Genomic DNA, 20419 nt, shown 5'->3' on the forward strand with positions numbered 1-20419 from the left:
GCTCTCCCTCTGTGAGTTCCCTGGGGAATTAGAGGTCCTCATACCTCTCCACAAAGCTCCTGCGTGCTCTGTCTTCCTTTTTCAGTATCCTAATGTACGTGATCTGTCACAACTTTAGGGTTGTGTTCGTCTTTTTTGTTGTGCAAGATGTGTGCTTTGAGCCCTCCTGTTCTGTCTTCTCAGGCACCAAGCACTGACAAACTATGAAACAAAATGTATACCTGGTTTGTGATTTTTCGGTCATGATTTTGTAAAAGACTTTTTACCTTTCCAAATTCTGATTTTGGAAAAATAAGATCAGTGGAAACCCAATAAAAATAGAAGATTGTTAGTTTGAGTAGGTTTTTTGTTGATTGTGAATGAGTTGCTATGAGTAATAGTGAAGATATAGTTTCAGAGTTGTAAAACTTCTTATAAGATTGCTACCTTAAAATTCAAGAAGACAGAATGTGAGGAGTGGCCTCATTGCATTATTTAAAAACAAACTGCCCCAATGTTTATTTCCAACCCAAACAAAATCAAAACAGCCTTAAAGGAAATAGAATGTTTTGTCTGACATTTTTATTACTTAAAGAAATCCTTTATTATGGAAAATTTCAAAGTAAAAAAAAATGTATATCCCACTGCTTTGTAAAATAAGGAGATCCCTAGAGAAAAACAGAAGGAAGAATGGTTAAAACTTGTAAGAAGGACAAGTAAACCTTGTCCTTTATTCTGCTTGTCCTAAAGCATTGTGCCCCAACCATCACGATGGATGTGGTTATTAACAGTAAGACTCTGAAATTCTGCTGTGTCACCTTAGTGGACAGATTACTTGAGAGCTAATAACCAAGTGCAAGTCCCATATATTTATTCATTTTTAACTGTTTTGATGGAAGACCTGAAATATCAATTTAATTAGATTATTCCTGTAACTGGCCTTGTTTTGTTTTAGTTCATTTGCTGGGAGATATCACTATACTATTTTTGTGTGTGTGAGTACAATCTTATCTTCCTGTTCTGACATGGGATCTCTCTTTTTCAGGTGCTGGATGGACTTTTGGCTCAGTATGGGACAGTGGAGAATGTAGAACAAGGTATTAAGTGAGCAAATTAGCCTATTGAATTTTGAGTGGGATTGTTATCTGTTATAGGCTGGGTCAACTCCAAAGACAAATAGTAAATTCAAATTCTTTTGAAACAAGCTTTCTCTGTTAGAGATATTCAGATCTTTTTATCCATATCTATATAATTTATTGTTTCAAAGAATATGACTTTCAGGTTTGGTTTATATATAAAGTATATATATATTCTGTTAATGTGCTCTCAAACACTGTCAGGCTGGGGTAAGCTTAATTCACTTGGAAGTAATTGAATTTATGCTGTCACAGTTTTCCTTTTCCTGGCTAAGAACAACAGATCACTAGTGTCTTAGACTGAGTGTTTCTCAAGGAGTAGGACTCCTATACCAGAATATCCCACAGTGCTTATGAAAATGCACATTCCTGGGGTTCACCATAAACTGACAAAGTAAGACTCTTTGGGGCAAGAGTTGATGAATCTGTATTTTAAACAAGCACTCCCAACTGATTTTTGTGTGTACTCAAGTTTGAGAGCCACAGGCTTAGGACATCAGTGTTGGACATCCACAGAAAATATATACCCTTCTTTCTGCTGCTCTCGCTTATATCATCTAAAACATGAAATGCTATGATTTTAAACAGTAAAAAGTTTTTCTTTAAAAAGTTTATCTTTTTAAAGAAATTGATACCTCACATAGCTCTTTAAGAGTCCCCGAAAAGTAGATTCCAAGCTCCTGATGTGGCAAGCAGTAACATGTGATAAAGATTTTTTTCTTTTGGCCTAAAAAGCAGAATGTGAATGCAATTATTTACTGACTGTGAAGCCCTGGGAAAAGTCACTTAACCCTCACTGACTCAGTTTCCACATGTATAAAATGGGGAGAATAAATTCTATCCCTTCTATATTCCTGAGTAGTTGTGGCATCCAAAGTGAACCTGTATAAAAATTTGTAGGCAACAGAGTCCTATATAATCTCAAGGGATTGTTAGGATTCACTTGGGAATGAATAATCACAGAGAACCAATTGTCTGATATGCAATCTGTTCTATCTGCCAGTATAATTAAAGTAATCATTTTAAAGTAGTAATTATTCAGCTGTTCTCCACTCCATGAATATTAAAAATATTATTATTCAATTTCATGCTGCTGACTGCCCATGCCCAAAGGTGAAGGGAAAGAGCTCAGAAAGAAGACATGATTTACAAGGATTCTGTTTCTCAGTTCTTGTTATTTCCCTCAACATGGAGAAGAAGACATTCTAATAAGGATTGGATGTAGTAGGCAAGATGGCCTCACAGACATGAGCCTGTAAAAGTTACTAGCTAAGACAATCTTATAAATTCAGGACACTGCCATGCAAGGAGGAAATACTGCAGGTCCCTGGGGCAGTGACAGCTCCTAGTGCACCTGTGCCCTGGAGACCATCCAGTTTCCAGCCGCCTCACAACTACAGGATAGAAGTGTTGGGCTTTTGTTTTGTTTTGTTTCATAGGTGATTCCTGATTCAGCAGGAAAATATTTTCAGTAGAGTTTTAAGAAACTTTTTAGAGCTTTTATGTCCAGCGAAATAAATTATTCGAATGGAGCTCAGTTCTTTCCAGAATCACAGAACTGTCTGATTTCCTGAAGACAAAGGTCTTTGAATAACAGAATATGACTAAGAAGTGAGAACAAAATCTGAGAATCTGAGAATCCTAGTGGATAGATTTATTCAGGAGGTTCAAAGCCATCCCTTTCTCCCTTTCTGGGAGTCGACAGCCTCATCTGGAGCACTAGAAAGCAGCAAATAGGAACCCTCTGGTACATTCTGTGTGTCAGCACTGAGAGAGGACGGTTGTGGGCTACTCATCCCCTGTTTTGCACTGTGAGAACTTCTCTGGGTAAGTGTGAATTAGAGGCAGCAAGAACACTCCTGGGCAGAGCCGGGCTGGGCTCAGCATTTATGACGTGTAAATCTCAATATCACCTCTTTCCTGAAGACTGTGCATCCCTTCCCTTTGAAGGTTGCAGCTGTTTTGAAGTTACTGAATAAACAATATTTTTGACTGTGGTCTTTAACCTCTTTGAGAGTCTTATGGAGATTATAAACCAGAAAAATTCATACATCCATCCACACATTTGAATCTTTGGTTGTGGTGGAGGTGGGGGGAGGAGGAGGTGTTCGTGATGGTGGTGGTGGTGGTGGTGTGAGGTTATAAAATTTCTGAAGCTCTAACATGGATCCAAATTAGGAATCCCTATACTACAAGGTTTTATTATTACTTTGGAAAGCAGCTTTATCATGGTTTTCTTGAATTAACTCTATCATTAACTTAATATGGTTAACTCCAAGTCTCCCAGGAGCTTAAATATTTTTTTAAAAAAATTTTAGTATTTATTTTTGAGAGAGAGAGAGAGCAGGGAAGGGTCAGAGAGAGAGGGAGACACAGATTCTGAAACAGGCTCCAGGCTCTGAGCTGTCAGCACAGAGCCCAATGCAGGGCTTGAACTTGTGAATGTTGGGATCATGACCTGAGCCAGAGTCAGACACTTAACCAATTGAGCCACTCAGGTGCCCCATAGCTTAAGTGTTTTTTAAAGGGAGGATCTGACTTAGTCATAGCTACTTGTTTTGGGGAAAAACAGAATTTTTGGTTTAAGTTTACTGGCTTAGATTGAGAAAGTTTTATCTTGACTTCTGAATTTATTTTTAACTTCTGATTTTGGAAGAAGAGGCAATTATGAACCAAGATAAGCCAGCTCACAAGAGTTTAATATTAGCCACTCTTAGAGTTTGTGTTCTCTCCTTCAACCAAATGACTTGCAACTTTTCTTTATTTATTATACAGTTACTAATTTAACTCAGAGTCATGGAGCTCGGTCAAAGGGAAACAAAAATATTAATAATTCTACTTTAGGAATAAATGAAGAATTAAAATACTTTCTTATTTTATATGTATATCCAGTTATTTAAAGATAAATGCAAACATAACAGACTTCTACCTTGATGGTGGTACAATAAATTGACATAAACTTTTAGGAAAGTAATCTAAAAATATGCATTAAGAAGCATTATGTTCCATTACCCAGTTATTTTTCTTCATGATTTAGCCTAAAAGAGTAATTCAGAAGAGAACACAATTCAAATGATATTTGCAGTAAAGCTGATTTTTAGCAACACGACTTAGAATAGCAAATATTGGGAATAACTCATTTGTCAACAATTGAGGAATGGCTTGTCAAAAATCATGGCACAATTACTAAAATTTTGTGTAGACATTAGAAATGGAAAATACAAACATAATGAGCATATACATATGCACATGCAGTGGTATTATAAGTAAAAATACAGCTTTGAGCTGTATATACAGTTGATTACAGATATGTATATACAATTGATTACTATTTATGAATGCACATGAATAAAGATAGAGATTCAGATATTGTGGAGTTAGGGTGATGAGTTTTTTGTGCATTCTTCTCTAAAGTTAGTCTGTTTACATTGAGCCAGAGGGTGACAGCTTTTTTTTTCTATGACAGTATAGTTTTTGCTTCTTTCCTAGTCAACACAGACACAGAAACTGCTGTTGTCAACGTCACATATGCAACAAGAGAAGAAGCAAAAATGTAAGTGGATTTGGGCTTCTTTCCTTTTAAATTTTTGGAGGGTTGTCTTTGAATTCCAAAAAGATGCCTACCTTTGACCTGCCTGAGGAGCCTCAGGGCATCTGTGCATGCCTTTGACAAGTCAGTGGAGCTTAGGGCATTTATAATGGGATGGCTGTTTGTTGGTTGTACAGAGACTTTATCGTGAAAAATGTTGAGCCTTGGCATCAAAACTGAGGTGGGACCTGTGTCTGGACATGGTCACGAATAGAGGCACCAGCTCTGTGACATTCTGTCCCTGGTCCCTGTTGACCACAGAGCTTTTACCTGGAGCTTCCTCCATGCACTATGAGGAAGAAGCACACGCCTATTTCTGTCCACACTTGGTGAAGAGATCATGAAACACCCATTTTTCCTCTGTGTAATATTAAAAAGGGGACCCGTCCCCATGACATCAGCAACAGGGGGAATTGTCTGGGAGTGGTTAGTCAAAGATCACCTGGCTTGGGTTCTCATTCCTAACCTCCATTTACTTCCTAGTCCCCATGCATGAGTACCTTGTTTCAATGATGGTTAATTTTGAGGTTGGCAATTAATGGGCATGGGATTGAGTTTTTAAAACAACTACAAGAAAACACGTTCCTTTTTGTAGGAGGTCCTTAAAATGAAATGCCTGTCAGGTCATTGTAACTACAGTTATGGTCACACATGTTTCATGCATATGGCATAACCTTGGTTCTACATCCCAGAATTATAGTTTTATTTATTTTTCAAGGTTTCAGCACACATGAAGACATATTTAACCCATCCTCATACCACTAGTCTTTAAAAAGTTAATTTTGCATTGAAAAAGGCAATAGATCATTTGCTGTTGACTTTAGCCACACACATATAAGCAAGATATATGCCAGGAACTCACCTTTAGAGTTTGTATCCAGCTGCCACTTAGGTAGGACCTCCCATAGGTGATATTACTTTGTTGCTTTTATTGAATTCAAAGGTGCTGCTTTGTAATAAATTCACAAACACTAAACATTAATATAGTAGAATAGCATTGTTGTTTTCACATATTGCCAGAAAGCTTATGAAAAAAATGTTCTACTTCCTATATAATTTTAAAAATTCAATAGTGGGATATCATTTATTCCCTATCAAATTGATAAATAATTTTAAATAATACTCCAGTTTTGAAGACTCAAGAAACAAATGCTGTCTTAACTGCTATGGGATAGTAAGTGTTGAAACCTTTACAGAAGCACACTGAGGGGTACTTAATAATATTGGAATTCTGCGTTCTTTCTGACCCAGCAATTCCACTAGGAATTTGTCCTGTGTGCAGCTGTAGTTGCAAAACTGCCCACGACACTTAATAATAGATAAATAAAAATTTTTATTATGACATAATAAAAGATTGGATATAGATATATATCTAACGATAGGGAATGAGTTGCAAAAACTATGATAAATCAATAGTGTTAAACAGCCAGTAAAAATTAAATTGCAGGACATTTAGTGACTTGGAAAATGTTTAGAGTGCTAACTCTTTTTTAAAGATTAGAAAATAGTATATGTAATATTAATCCATGTTTATAAATGATAATTATATTTAAGAAAATAAAGATACAGGATGGACTAAGATTTTTTTCTAATCTGTACTTAACCATTTCTGAATTTTCAATGATAAATATGTATTATGATCAAGCTGAGAAAAAAAGTGAGTCATAATTTTATACTAGTATTTACAAAGAGTTTTTGATGAGGAGGATACAGCCTCAGGCAGTGGAAAAAAAGCAGAATGCATAGTTGTGTATCAAGTCTGACCAGGCCTATATTTTGTGATAATTTAACTGTTAACCATCAGCTCTGAGGGAGCAAAGCAGGCACCTGCCTTGCTCACCAGGCTCTCCTCAAGGGGTAGTGCTGCTCAGGTAGGCAACTAGGAAAGCAGACTGATTGACCCCGTCCACTGGCCTGAGGGTCTTCTTTGACATCAGGGTCTAACAAGGCTCACTTGCTGCTGCTGCGTTTCAGAGCCATCGAGAAGCTAAGCGGGCATCAGTTTGAGAACTACTCCTTCAAGATTTCCTACATCCCGGATGAAGAGGTGAGCTCCCCTTCGCCCCCACAGCGAGCCCAGCGTGGGGACCACTCTTCCCGGGAGCAAGGCCACGCCCCTGGGGGCTCTTCTCAGGCCAGACAGATTGATTTCCCGCTGCGGATCCTGGTCCCCACCCAGTTTGTTGGTGCCATCATCGGAAAGGAGGGCTTGACCATAAAGAACATCACTAAGCAGACCCAGTCCCGGTACGTGCCTCCGGGGCTTCCTTTGCTTCCTTCTGACAGGCCCCCTGAGTGCTGGTGGGCCCCAATCATCCTAGGTGGCTATCGCTTGCATCAGCAGGGGGGCTGTGCTAAATGGGATGGTGGCTTCTCAGAACTACTAACAGACTAACAAAGCTGGGGACTTCACGTGCTTTCATGCCAATAGCCTAAAGGTCATACCCTGAATTACTAAAGGTTCTTAAAGCGGCAGAGAATTATTCTCATAAGCTTACTAGTGCTTGTGAATATATCACTTTCTAAAACAGCAGAGGTATGGGGCTGAACTCTGTGGGATCCCAGAAAGCAGTTACCTTAGTTCTTACATCCTCTCTTGAGTTGGAGCCCTGGATGGTAGTCATTCTTTGAGATCACTTAGGTGATCCCATAAATAGCTACATAAAAGGAGTAAGCGAGTCTGCTGTATTGAGTGAGAAATGAAGTATATTAGCCTCTGTTTAGTCATCTAAGGAGATGGAACTGGTAGTAGGAGTTGTAGTGGTTTGTTGGTTTTGTATATTCTTAAGAACACAGCCTGATGTAACAAAGTACAGGATGCAAAGACCCCTGTTCAAGATTTACCACTAAATGTATAATCTTGGGGAAAAAATTAACTTCTCCGAGCATTAATGTCTTGTTCTGTAAGCCAGGATTATTGTTAGAATTAGGACAGCCAGGCAGATTGAATGAAATAATTGCTATGAAAGCATTTAAATTGCAAAACACCAAGTTACTGGCGAACATGAGTTCCTTACACGGCCTAGTGCACTTTATTCATGTCATTCAATGAGTATCTTGTAACCCGAAAGAGAAAAAACACTGTTTTCTTCAAAGTGTCTGAGTTACTGCCAACTAATGGACACTTACAGGTATGAGTCTCAAGTTCATGATCATAGCAGTGAAATGATGACCTAGTAGAAAGAAGTACTGTCTGCTGTTCCATTTATTTTAAATTCAGCCCTTTCTTCCCCTGCAAGTTTGCTTCACTGCAAAAGTAATTTTTAGTTGTATGTCTTTTTGTTCCAAAAATTTCTTAAAGTGGCTTTAAAAGTGCAAAAAGTTTAAGTAGAAGTGTAACACGTTAGTTCTCAAAGTATGTGCCCATTTTTTTTACACGTAGGTCAAAGACTTGGATCTGGGCTTTCTAACAGCCAAAATAAGAAGGGATATGATCAATTATGTGATTTTCAGAGTCAACAAAAACAAGTAGGGCCACAACAACCCCACGGAGTCTGATAAAGTCATCAAGCTTTTGAGTCATTAGTTTTAAGAGCCTGGAAGAAGGCAGGCTGCCAGGGGCAAGGAAACCAAAAACTTAGGCAGAGAGAGGGCATGCCTCTGTTTTTAATCCACACTCAAATATACAAAGCTTGCTTGAATTTGGTGTTTGGATTTGGATTAACATGTGGCTTTTAAAAGCTACAATCAGTGCAGAGACTGGCACCATGCCAGCATGCAGCGTTACCCTACTCCCTTTACCCTTTGCTTCTATGATCATTTGAAAGACTACACAAAATACTTCATTTACCAAACTGGCTTCATTACCAACTGGGCTCAGTGCCTTTGTCCCACAGCACTCCTGCAAGGAATACTCCCTTCTAAATGAAACTGCAAAGTATTCAAGTTTGGCACAAGACCTCCTGCACTGCTTGCCACCTTATTGAAGAATGGCATTGGTTGCAAACGTGCTAATGACACTTCATGGTCTCTGTCCTTTTGCTGTACGTTGGCCCGTGCGACGCTTTCTCAAGACTAGGATCCTGTCCCAGATGACATTGTATTATGGCTTCTGATTCTTTCCCTACAGGGTAGACATCCATAGAAAGGAGAACTCTGGGGCTGCAGAGAAGCCCGTGACCATCCATGCCACCCCAGAGGGGACCTCTGAAGCCTGCCGCATGATTCTTGAAATCATGCAGAAAGAGGCTGATGAGACCAAATTGTAAGTTTGCATGTAATGCCCAGATCACTTAACAGAGAATAAGAGTAAGTTCTCAGCCTTTTAAGACAAGAAATTTTTTAAAAGCTGTAATTCTGTTATTTAGTAAAGGGACCAGAGGACAGATTATTTTTAAGAAATTTGTTCCCGGGGCGCCTGGGTGGCTCAGTTGGTTAAGCGTCCGACTTTGGCTCAGGTCATGATCTCGCGGTCCGTGGGTTCGAGCCCCGCGTCGGGCTCTGTGCTGACAGCTCAGAGCCTGGAGCCTGTTTCAGATTCTGTGTCTCCCTCTTTCTCTGACCCTCCCCTGTTCATGCTTTCTCTCTCTCTCTCTCTCTCTGTCTCTGTCTCAAAAATAAATAAAAACGTTAAAAAAAAAAAAGAAATTTGTTCCCAAGAAGGATACAGTAGGAAATAGATGTTTTATGTTTATAATATGGCTGTTTCTCCACTTACATGTTTCTTTTGGTGACCTGAAGCTTCCATCACCCATTACTAACATCTGTTTGTAGAAACATATAGATGCGTGCTAATGTTGTGCAGTGACAGAAATGCTGTATATTTGCACTGTTCAATGTGATAGCCGTAGCTGCATGTTGCTACTGAGTGTTTGAAATGTGGCTAGTGCAATGGAAAAGCTGAATACTTATTTTAATTCATTCAAATTAAATAGTCACATTCATGGCTAATGGCTGTCATACTGGACCGTGCAGGTATGTATGGAATGTACCTTGTCATCAAAACCCATCAGTTACTGTTCCGGAAAATGTTTTTACCACCATGTTGCACTCGTGTAAATTTTCCTTAAGTAATAGAAACTGGTATCCAAGTAACTACTCTTCTTCCATCTACTTCCTTCCTTTTCCATTTTTTACAAAATACTTCTTAGGATTTCTGAGTGTCATACCAATCTGAATGGCAGGTATGGTTCTTACTAAACCCGTTGACTTTGTATTGTAAACGAATTAATGTTAATGGAATAGACAGCATAACGAAAAAAGTTGTCATTTTGGCAAAAATCCATTTATGGGTAGTTTGACAGAGAAGCAGTGAGGGATGAATCAAATATAAAATTAATTTAGCAAATACAGTAATCTCAAATAAGAGTGTTTTAAAACCAAGAAGATGGAAGTAGTCCTTAAAAGGAAAACATTGCAAATCTCTTCTCGGATTTCATAAGGGACTCTAACATAGGAATTATTACTTATGAATTATTTACTCTGGGGCTTTCGAAACCCCCCAGATACCATGGCTTAATTTGAATAAGCCCCTCCCTCAACCAGGGTATTGAAAACTTTTAAAAATAGCACCCTTTTTGGTCCCTCAACCTCTGTACAAGCAACTTAGAATATTCTAATTAATCAAAAAGACTGAGTTATAAATTAGATTTTTAAGTTTTTGTGTAGAGCCGACATAGAGTTGGAACATCTTTGAAATTAATGTTTTTGAGTGCCACAGTGTGGTAAGCCCTGTGCCTGGAGATGAGGCTGTAACCATAAGCAAGACCCAGTTCTTGCTTTCATGGAGCTTACAGTCCAGTGGGAGAGTCCATTTGCTAAATGGATAGTTATAGGTAATTAAGTACAGCCACAAGAAGTGTGAGAGTAGAAGGTGGTTGCCTGTAGTTGAGACCTAATCAGGGTTTTCAGAGAACAGGAAGAGATTTTGGGGGCTTCAGAGAAGACCTCCCTGGGTAAGGACATTTAAGCTGAGCCCTGAGAGGGATGAGCAGAAGGTACAGGATGTAGAAGAGGGATCCTAAATTTTCTTTTTATTCATTTATCAAGTGTTTGTTGAGCATCTACTATGTGCCGGCACTGTTCTGTGCGCCAGTGAACAAAGCCAACAAAAATCCTGCCCTCTGAATACATTCTGGTGGAGTTTCTTTTTTACTGTTCATAGTAGCAATGCATCTGGTACATGCCTTTGGTCCTAACTAGCAAAAAAAACATAACAAGTGACTTTGAAATTAAGAAACAATATTGTTCTGTAACATAATGAGAAGTCCAAAGATGGGTGGCTCCAGGGTCAGTTGAATCATGGACTCAGAGACCCACAACCTTTCTTTCTACTTTATCTTCCTCAGAGGTATCTGATGCTCCCGTGGTGATGACAGGATGGGTATAGTAATTTCAGACCTTGTGTCCCCACAAAAAAAATAGTCAAAAGTTGAAAGAGAGGGCATCCTTGTTCCTTCTGTTTTGAACATTTTTTGGTTCAAAAACACATAAAATTTATCATCTTAACCATTTTTTAATTGGGGTATAATTGATAGATAACACTATATTTCAGTTATCCAACATAATTATTGAGTATTTGTATATATTGTGAAATGATCACCACAATAAGTCTAGTTAACCTGTGTCATCATACATAATTATAATTTTACAATTTTTTTCTTGTGATGATAACTTTTAAGATTTGCTCCCTTAGGAACTTTGAAATATTCAATACAGTATTATCTATAATCACCATGCTGTACATTATATCCCATGACTTATTTATTTTATAACTGGAAGTTTGTAACTTTTGACTCCCTTCACTCATTTTGCCCACCCCTCATCCCCTACCTCTGGCAACCACTAATCTGTTCTGTGTACATATGAGCTTGTGTTTTGTTTTAGATTCCACATGTAAATGAGATTATGCAGTATTTGGTTTTCTCTGATTTATTTCACTTAACCATTTGTAAGTGTACAGTCCAGTAATGTTTTATATATTCACATTATTGTGAAACAGATCTCCAGAACTGTTTCATCTTGCAAAACTGAAATTGTACCCATTGAACAACTCCCCTTTTCCCTCTCCCTCTAGCCTCTGGTAACTACCATTTTACTTTCTGTTTCTATGAATTTGACTACTTTAGAGACCACATATAACTGGAATCATGCAGTATTTGTCTTTTTGTGACTGGCTTATTTCACTTAGCACAATGTCTTCAAGATTCATCCATGTTGTAGCATGCGAAAGGATTTTCTTCCTTTTTAAGGCTGAATAATATTCCATTGTATGCATACATCACATTTTATTTATTCATCCATGGATAGACTTTGGGTTGCTTTCACCTTCTGGCTATTGGGAATAGTGCTGTTATGAACATGAGTGTGCAAATATCTCTTTAAAATCCTACCTTCAATTCTTTTGAATTGAGAAGTGAGATTGCTAGATCATATGGTAGTTCTATTTTTAATTTTTGGAGGAACCTCCATACTGTTTTCCATAGCAATTACATCATTTTATAATACCAGTAATGCACAAGGGATTCAATTTCTCCATATCCTCACCAGCACTTGTTATTTTCTGTTATTTGGATGGTAGCCAAAAGAACGGGTGTGAAATAATATTTTGTGTTCACAGTATCTCTTTGGTTTTTACTTGCATTTCTCTGATGATTGGTGAGATTGAGCATTTTTCATATGCTTATTGGCCATTTGTATACATTTTTGGAGAATGTCTGTTCAAGTCTTTTGCCCATTTTTAAAATCGGTCATTTGAGGGGGTTGCCTGGGTGGCTCAGTCAGTTAAGCATCCAACTCTTGGTTTTGGTCAGGTTGTGATCTAACAGTTTCGTGAGTTTGAGCCCTACATAGGGCTTCTTGCTGAAGTTCAGAGCCTGCTTGGGATTCTGTCTCCCCCTTGCCCCCCCCCCAACATATGCTATCTCATTCTCTCTCAAAATAAATAAATACACTTTAAAATTTTATAAAAATAAACAAAATGGGTCATTTGATTCTTTTGTTGTTGAGTTGTAGGAGTTCTTAATATATTCTGGATTTAATCCCTTATCAGATATGTGATTTGCAGATATTTACTGCTTTTCCCTAGGTTGCCTTTTCACTCTGTTGATTGTGTCCTTTGATGCACAAAAGTTTTTAAATTTGATGTTGGATTTTTCTATTTTGATGTTTGTTGTCTGTGCTTTTGTGGTCTCATGTCTAAGAAATTGTTGCTAAGTCTAATGTCATGAAGCTTTCTCCTGTGTTTCTTCTAGGAATATTATAGTTTTACATTTACATTTATTCCATTTTGAGTTAATTTTTGTGTATGGAGTAAGATAAAGGTGTAGCTTCATTCTTTTTCATGTGGATATCCTGCTTTCCCAGCACCATTTGTCCTTTTCCCCACTGTGTTATCTTGGCACCCTTATCAAAGATCATTTGATCATATATGCAAGGGTTTATTTCTGGGTTCTGAGTTCTGTTCCATTGATTTCTTTGTCTGTCTTATTTAATTGTAGAGAGAGAGAAAGCACATGAGCAAGGAAGAGGGGCAGAGGGAGAGAAAGAGAGAATCTCAAACAGGCTCCACACTCAGTGCAGAGCCCAACACGGGACTCGATCGCACGACCCTGGAATCATGACCCAAGCCGAAATCAAGAGTTGGATACGCAACTGACTGAGTCATGCAGTTACCCCTATTTGTCTATGTTGATGCCACTACCATGCTCTTTTAATTACTGTAGCCTTGTAATATGTTTTGAAATCAGGAAGTGTGAGTTCTCCAACTTTGTTCTTCTTTTTCAAAATTGTTTTGACTGTTCAGGGTCCCTTGCAATTCCAAATGAATATTTCTGCAAAAAATTCCATTGGGATTTTGGTAAGGGATTGCACTGAAACTGTAGATCACTTTGGGTAGTGTGGACATTTAAACAATATTAAATCTTCCAATTCACGAACATAGGATGTCTTTACATTTATTTTTGTCTTCTTTACTTTCTTTCACCAGTGTTATATAGTTTTCAGTGTATAAATATATTACCTCCCTGGTTAGGTTTATTCCTAAGTATTTTATTCTTTATGATACTATTGTAAATGAAATTATTTTCTTAATTTTCTTTTCAGGTTGTTCATTGTTAGTGTATAGAAACACAATTGATTTTTGTATGTTGATTTTATATCCTGCAACTTTGCTGAATGAGTTTATTCTAACAGTTTTTGTTTTGTTTTGTTTTGTTGGAAATTCAGAGTTCTCTTTATATAAGATTATATTATCTGCAAACAGAGTCTTTAGATTTTCAATTTGGAATTGAATCAATTTCAATTTTTATTTCTTTTTCTTACCTAATTGCTCTAGCTAGCACTTCCAATACTAAGTTGAATACAAGTGGTGAAAGTGAGTATCCTTCTCTAATTCCTGATCTTAGAGGAAAGCTTGCAGTCTTTCAGCATTGAATATGATATTCACTGTGGGCTTTTCACAAATGGCCTTTGTTAAGGTAGTTTCCTTCCATTCCTAGATTGTTAAGTGTTTTTATCATGAAAGGGTGTTAATTTTTTGTCAAATGCTTTTTCTACATCAAGTGAGATGATCATGTGGTTTTTGACCTTCATTGTATTAATGTGGTGTATTACATTGATTTTTATATATTGAACCCACCCTGCATTCCAGAAATATGTCCTACTTGGTCATAATGTATCATCCTTTTATGGTGTAATGCTTTTGGATTCTGTTTACTTGTATTTTGTTAAGGACTTTTGTATCAAAGGATACATCAGGGATATTGGCCTGTAGTTTTCTTTCCTTGAAATGTCTTTGTCTAGCTTTGGTATTAGAGTAAAGCTGGCCTCATAGAATCAGTTTGGAAATGTTCCCTCTTCTTCAGTTTTTTGGATGAGTTGGAGAAGGATTGGTGTTAATTCTTTTTTTTTTTTTTTTTTTTTTTTTTCATTTTTTTAATGTTTGTTTTTTTGAGAGAGAGACAGAGCACAAGCTGGGGAGGGGCAGAGAGAGGGAGACACAGAATCTGAAGCAGGCTCCAGGCTCTGGAGCTGTCATCACAGAGCCTGATGTGGGGCTCCAAACCCCCCAAAGCACAAGATCATGACCCAAGCTGAAGTCAGAGGCCTAACTGACTGAGCCACCCAGGTGCCCCTGTTGGGAGGTTTTTAATTACGATTCAGTCTCCTTACTCATTATTGATCTGTTCAGATTTTCTATTCAAGGTTCAGTTTTAGTAGGGTTTGTGTTTCTGGGAACATCCATTTCTTCTAGGTTATCTATTTTGTTGATGTACAACTATAAATAATATTCTCTTGTAATGATTTTTATTTCTATGACATGAGTTACACTGTCTTCTCTTTCATTTCTGATTTTAGATATTTGAGTGTTCTTTCTTTTCTTAGTTAATCTAGATAATGTTTGTCAGTTTTGTTGATCTTTTCAGAACAGTTCTCAGTTTTTCCTTTTTTCTCTCTTTTGCTTATCTTTGCTCTAATCTTTATCATTTCCATCCTTAAATTAGCTTTGGGTTTAGTTTATTCTCTTCCTAATTCCTTGAAGTTATTGATTTGAAACCTTTCATTCTGTTTCTTTGTGTTTTTTTTTTCTTTTTTTTTTAAATCCATTCAGCCAATCCATGTCTTTAGATTGGGAGGTTTAATTATTTTACATTTAAAGTAATTACTCATCAGAAAGACTTACTATTGCCATTTTGTTGTCTGTAAGTCTCATAGCTTTACTGTCCCTCATTTTCTCTCTTACTGCTTTCTTTTGTGTGTTTTTTTTCTTTGTTCTTTGCTTTTTGGGTGTTTTTAGTTATACTTTGAGTCCCTTCTCATTTCCTTTTATGTGTATATCCTATAGACATTTTCTATGTGGTTACCATTGCAATTACATAAAACATCTTAAAGTTATAGGATTCTATTTTAAACTGATAGCAACTTAACTTTAATAATATTCAAAAACTCTGCTCTTTTACAGCTCTATCCCTCCACTTTGTTATTGATGTCACATATTACTCTTTATGTATTTTATACCCACTAACAGATTTATCTTTTTTGAAATGTTATTTAAATTCTATGCATCAGAATTCTTATAGTACAGGTTATATTCTATTTGTGTGTTTACTTTTACTAGAGAACCTGATATTTTCATATGGCTTTGTGTTGCTGTCTACTGTCCTTTTTTTCCATTAAAGGACTCCTTTTAGCATTTCTTATAGAGCAAGTGTAACAATAATGAACTCCCTTAGCTTTTGTTTATCTGGGAAAGTCTTATTTCTCCTTCATTTTCAAAGGACACTTTTGCCAGTTACAGTATTCCTGGTTGATGTGTTTTTCTTTAAGCATTTTGAATATATCATCCCACTCCCTTCTGTCTTGCAAAGTTTCTGTTGAGAAAACTGCTAATAATCTTATGGAAACTCCCTTGTATGTGACTAATCACTTTTCTCTTGCTGCTTTCAGGATTCTCTCTTTGACTTTGGACACTTGAATTATAATATGTCTCAGTGTGGTTCTCTTGGGTTTTGTCCCAGTTAGAGTTCTTTGAGCTTCTTGAATCTTTGTGTCCATTTCTTTCCTGACATTTGGAAAGTTTTCTGCCATCTTCAAATGAGCTCTCTGCCTTCTTTCCTCCTTCTGGGATTCACATGAGTATCCGTTAGCATGGCCCATAAGTCCCTTAGCCTTTCTTTGTGCTTTTTGGGGTCTTTTTTCATTCTTTTTTCTTTTTCCTCCTTTAACTTCCTGATTTCAAATGACCAGTCTTCAAGTTTGATCAGTCTTTCTTCTGCCTGTCAAGTCTGCTTGTTGAACCTCTTTAATGAGTTTTTTTGATTTGGTTATTATATTTTTTAGTTCCATTATTTGTTTTTATAGTTTTTATCTTTGTTGATATTCTAATGTTTTCATGCATAGTTTTCCTGATTTTGTTTAGTTGTCTGTCTGTGTTCTCATTGAGTATCTTTCTGACAGTTATATAAATTCTTTGTCAGGTAGCTCATAGATCTGCATTTCTTCAGGGTTGTTTTCTGGAGTTAAATTTTGATCCTTTGATTAGGCCATGTTTCCCTGTTTCTTTGTATGTCCTTTAATATTTTGCTGGAATTTGAACATTTGAAAAAACAACCATCTCTCAGTCTTTGTGTACTGGTTTCATTCAGGGGAAGACCTTCACTTACCAGCCCTGCTTATGGTCTTAGGGATTCTCAAACCTTTTCTCATCTCTTTCTTCCCCTGGTTTCTGACTGTAGAACTGCAGCTCTAACATACTGCTCACTTCTGTTTTCAGTGCCTTCCAAAACTCTAGCACCAGTCTCCTAAGTGCTCCAAGTCAGCAAGACAGAAACCGACCCCTTGGTGGCTCCTAGATAAGACATATGTTGAATATATGGTCAAGTCTTTGGTTTCCATCCCATGGGAGGATTCCTGATAAGGGATATTTCCTCCCATTTGCTCCTAGCTATGCTGCATAGAGGAAGGAGCATGTACAGGCACACCAAATGCTGTAAATTTTCCTACTCCTTTTGCTAGAATCCTTTCTTGGCTTTACAGTGGCCAAGGTGCTATAGCTTCTCAGCTGATCTCTAGAATTCTCACAGAGGTGTTCTAGTCTCTCTGTTGTTAACTTGATGTCTCTGTGGGGTTAGGAGAACCTGTGGCTTCCTACTCTGCCATCTGGCTGGTGTTCTTCCTTGTGTTTTTTAAGAGCAAGGAAACCTTCCTAAAGTCCTGTAACAGACTTCTCCTCTTACTTCCTTGGCTAGATTTGCCTCATGGCACCCACTTCCAATCAGTCTCAACAAGGGAATATATTATTATGATTTGGCTTATGTTAATCAGAACTCATGTACTCTGGATCACCATTTGATACCTAAACAAAATGGCTCCCATTTGTAAAGGGAACAAAAGTGGTTTAATAGCTATTAGGAGACGACCAATGTGCCCACCATAAGTGTTAAATTGTTGTTTGTCTCTTTTAGAGCCGAAGAGATTCCTCTGAAGATCTTGGCCCACAATGGCTTAGTTGGAAGACTTATTGGAAAAGAAGGCAGAAATTTGAAGAAAATTGAACATGAGACAGGGACCAAGATAACAATCTCATCGTAAGCCACCCATTCAGATTAATTGTGCCCAAAATGGAAAACTTGAGCATTTTGATATGCCCAACTCCTTCATCTACTTTTCCTTAAAATGGGAACATAATTATAAACGATGTAAATATATCTAACACCATCAAAACAAATACATAAATAGTTACAGTCAGACATTTTCTACTATGGATATGAGCTAAGTCACCTCTAAGACGCGAGATCAGATGGCAAGTATTTGATAACGACAGTGTGTGGTGAGGGAATCCAGTTTTCTCCCCACGTCCTCCACCAAGACTTGTTTGTGATCCTTCTGGGATTTTATTTTTCCTTTTGAAAAAAGGAAATCTCTCTTTTTTCCCGGTGGCCAGCTTGCAGGATTTGAGCATATACAACCCTGAAAGAACCATCACTGTGAAGGGCACAGTCGAGGCCTGTGCCAATGCAGAGGTAGAGATTATGAAGAAGCTCCGTGAGGCCTTTGAAAATGATATGCTGGCTGTTAATGTAAGTGCCAATGCTTTCTTCTCTACTGGTTTTCACATGTGTTTTCAGGCAGGACACAAGCCTCTCTAAGAATAGTTGTCATTCAGCTGGTGAGGAAGTGCCTTAGAATAGATCTGCAGAGTTATTCCTGCCTTCCTGGGACAAGAGCATTAAAACAAGCAGGAAACCAACTAGTAAATTATGATAAATGCACTGGACAAAATAGTGTGAAGCTATTAAAATCTTAACTTTGAGGATTATAAAATGACGAATTGCTTACGATATTCATTAAGAAAAGAGCAGATAGAAGTGTATTTAACTAGGGTTACAGTTATGTAAAATAGTATGGAGCAAAATGGAAGGCTACCTACAAAAATAAAAACAGCTGGTATATTAGGAAAGTGGGATTTTTTTCTACTTTACAAACTTTCTGTCATGTTGTCCTGTTACTTTTTAAATTTAAAAATGCTTCAAAAGTAAACTCTGATTTTCATCCCTGTCTTACTGATGTGCACTTCTGGATCACCCGGGAAATGTCAATCACCTTGGCTGTCCCTGATTGTTCCGGCAGACGTCTGGATTTGGGCTTGTCCTTCCTGTTACTGCTAACTGATTCTCACTTTACAATGGGGAGACACCAGTCTGACCTTCAGAAATCTTAAAAATCTCGTCTGTCAGCAAAGCCCAAGCCCAACTCAGAGGAGTCATTTGTTTCATTGTTTTTTATTATAATGATGTTCTGACATAAAAGAGGAAAGGATACTGCAATAAGTCATTATATGCCTATAGTCCATCTTCAGCGGTTATCAACTCATGGCCTGCTTTGTTTCACCTAAGCCTCCATGTGCTTTCCCAGCCTCCCTGAATGACCTGGAAGCAAATCCCAGACCTGGTGATGTTTCATAGAGGAGTAAATGTTGACAAAGAGTTACGTAGGCTAAAGCCAGTGCCATCAGTGCACCTCTTTCTAAGGACCCTCCTGCTCAGGTCAGAACACTATCCCCTCCTCGCCCCAGCACCCCCTTAGCAGCCCACGTCACATATGGGACATGATGAGTACAAGATCACATTGTCACCTTCTCCCCGTTTGTGTGTATTTGTCTGTGGAAATATCCTCAGATGGCATCACTGTCTTCTTTTGGACTCTTGACATCATATGATGTCATCCAGAAAAGCTACAAAAGGGTCTGGGTGCTCTAAGTATCTCCACTTAGCGTATCGTTTAGATTCATTCATATCTGTACCAAAGTCACGCGTTGACAGATGATTAACAGAATTACTGGATCTTATATATCAAATGGGGTAAAGGTTAAAGAACCCATCTCTCCTATTCCAAACATCCTAAAAGAAGGCAAGTTAATGGGTGACCCTAGTCACAGATAAGAAAACAGAAAATGTTAGAGAACTGCTTAGTGTTCAGGGAGATGAAGGTAGGGGCAGGGTGGACACAGCCCAGATGACTGCATCCCTGTGCAGTTAATACCCACCCCCTGCCTAGGTGAGCATCCCCATGTTGAAATGTGAAATAAGTAAGCAAGTGAGATAATCACAACACTCGCAACTAAATGGTGAAAAATTCAAAGTTGTGAACCATCCTGAACCTGAGAATGGAGTTTACATGTGTTATGGTATCCTAGTGAAAGATCTGATCTTTCTCTGGATAGAGTTGGAAAAACATATTAACCCAATATTTTTTAAACATATTCATTCCACAAGTATTTATTGAGTACTTACTATGTACCAGGCACTGAGCACACAACACTGAGGAATATAGTCTCTGTCCATGAGGAAGTTATGATCTAAAAGGGAAAGGGCAACTATACAGGCAAGTCAAATACCATGTGATGAGATTTCAAATATTATTTGAAGGAAACACAGGAATGTTGGTGGGGGCACACAGAAAGGTCACTGGAGTGGAGACCTTTGGAGTGAGGAGACACCTAAGCTCAGGTGAAACCCACATGGCAAGTAGGACTTAGGTCAGGAGGAAGAGAAGCAGTTTCCCTGCATGATGGATAATGTGTGCAGAGGCCCAGAGGGGAGAGAGGAGTGGGACTGGGCATGGTGGGGATGAGTGGTTAGCAGGAGAGAAGATATGGTGGCCTGGGTCCCCCAGAGGAGCGTTGTTGGCTGTGTTAAGATGTGTAGACACTCTCAGAGAAGCTTTGAAGGTCAGCTTGAGGTTTGGAGAGCCCACCCCAGCAGCAAGGGGGTCCGTG

The 20419-nt window shown here is 38.0% G+C and overlaps 1 protein-coding gene across 3 annotated transcripts in view; it reads left to right on the top strand.

Moving 5' to 3' along the window:
* Positions 1 to 20419, top strand: part of IGF2BP2 (insulin like growth factor 2 mRNA binding protein 2) — a 156333-nt gene that overhangs the window by 114381 nt on the left and 21533 nt on the right. For all 3 annotated transcript variants that reach the window (XM_019463419.2, XM_019463422.2, XM_019463421.2), the window contains exons 4-9: positions 1025 to 1076; positions 4605 to 4668; positions 6679 to 6951; positions 8774 to 8908; positions 17607 to 17729; positions 18086 to 18221. In XM_019463419.2, coding sequence (XP_019318964.1) covers positions 1025 to 1076; positions 4605 to 4668; positions 6679 to 6951; positions 8774 to 8908; positions 17607 to 17729; positions 18086 to 18221 — 783 coding nt within the window. The remainder of the gene's footprint in view (positions 1 to 1024; positions 1077 to 4604; positions 4669 to 6678; positions 6952 to 8773; positions 8909 to 17606; positions 17730 to 18085; positions 18222 to 20419) is intronic.

This window comes from Panthera pardus, unplaced genomic scaffold (genome assembly GCF_024362965.1).
Source record: "Panthera pardus isolate Hobbes unplaced genomic scaffold, ASM2436296v1 HiC_scaffold_16, whole genome shotgun sequence".
Lineage (NCBI taxonomy): Eukaryota > Metazoa > Chordata > Mammalia > Carnivora > Felidae > Panthera > Panthera pardus.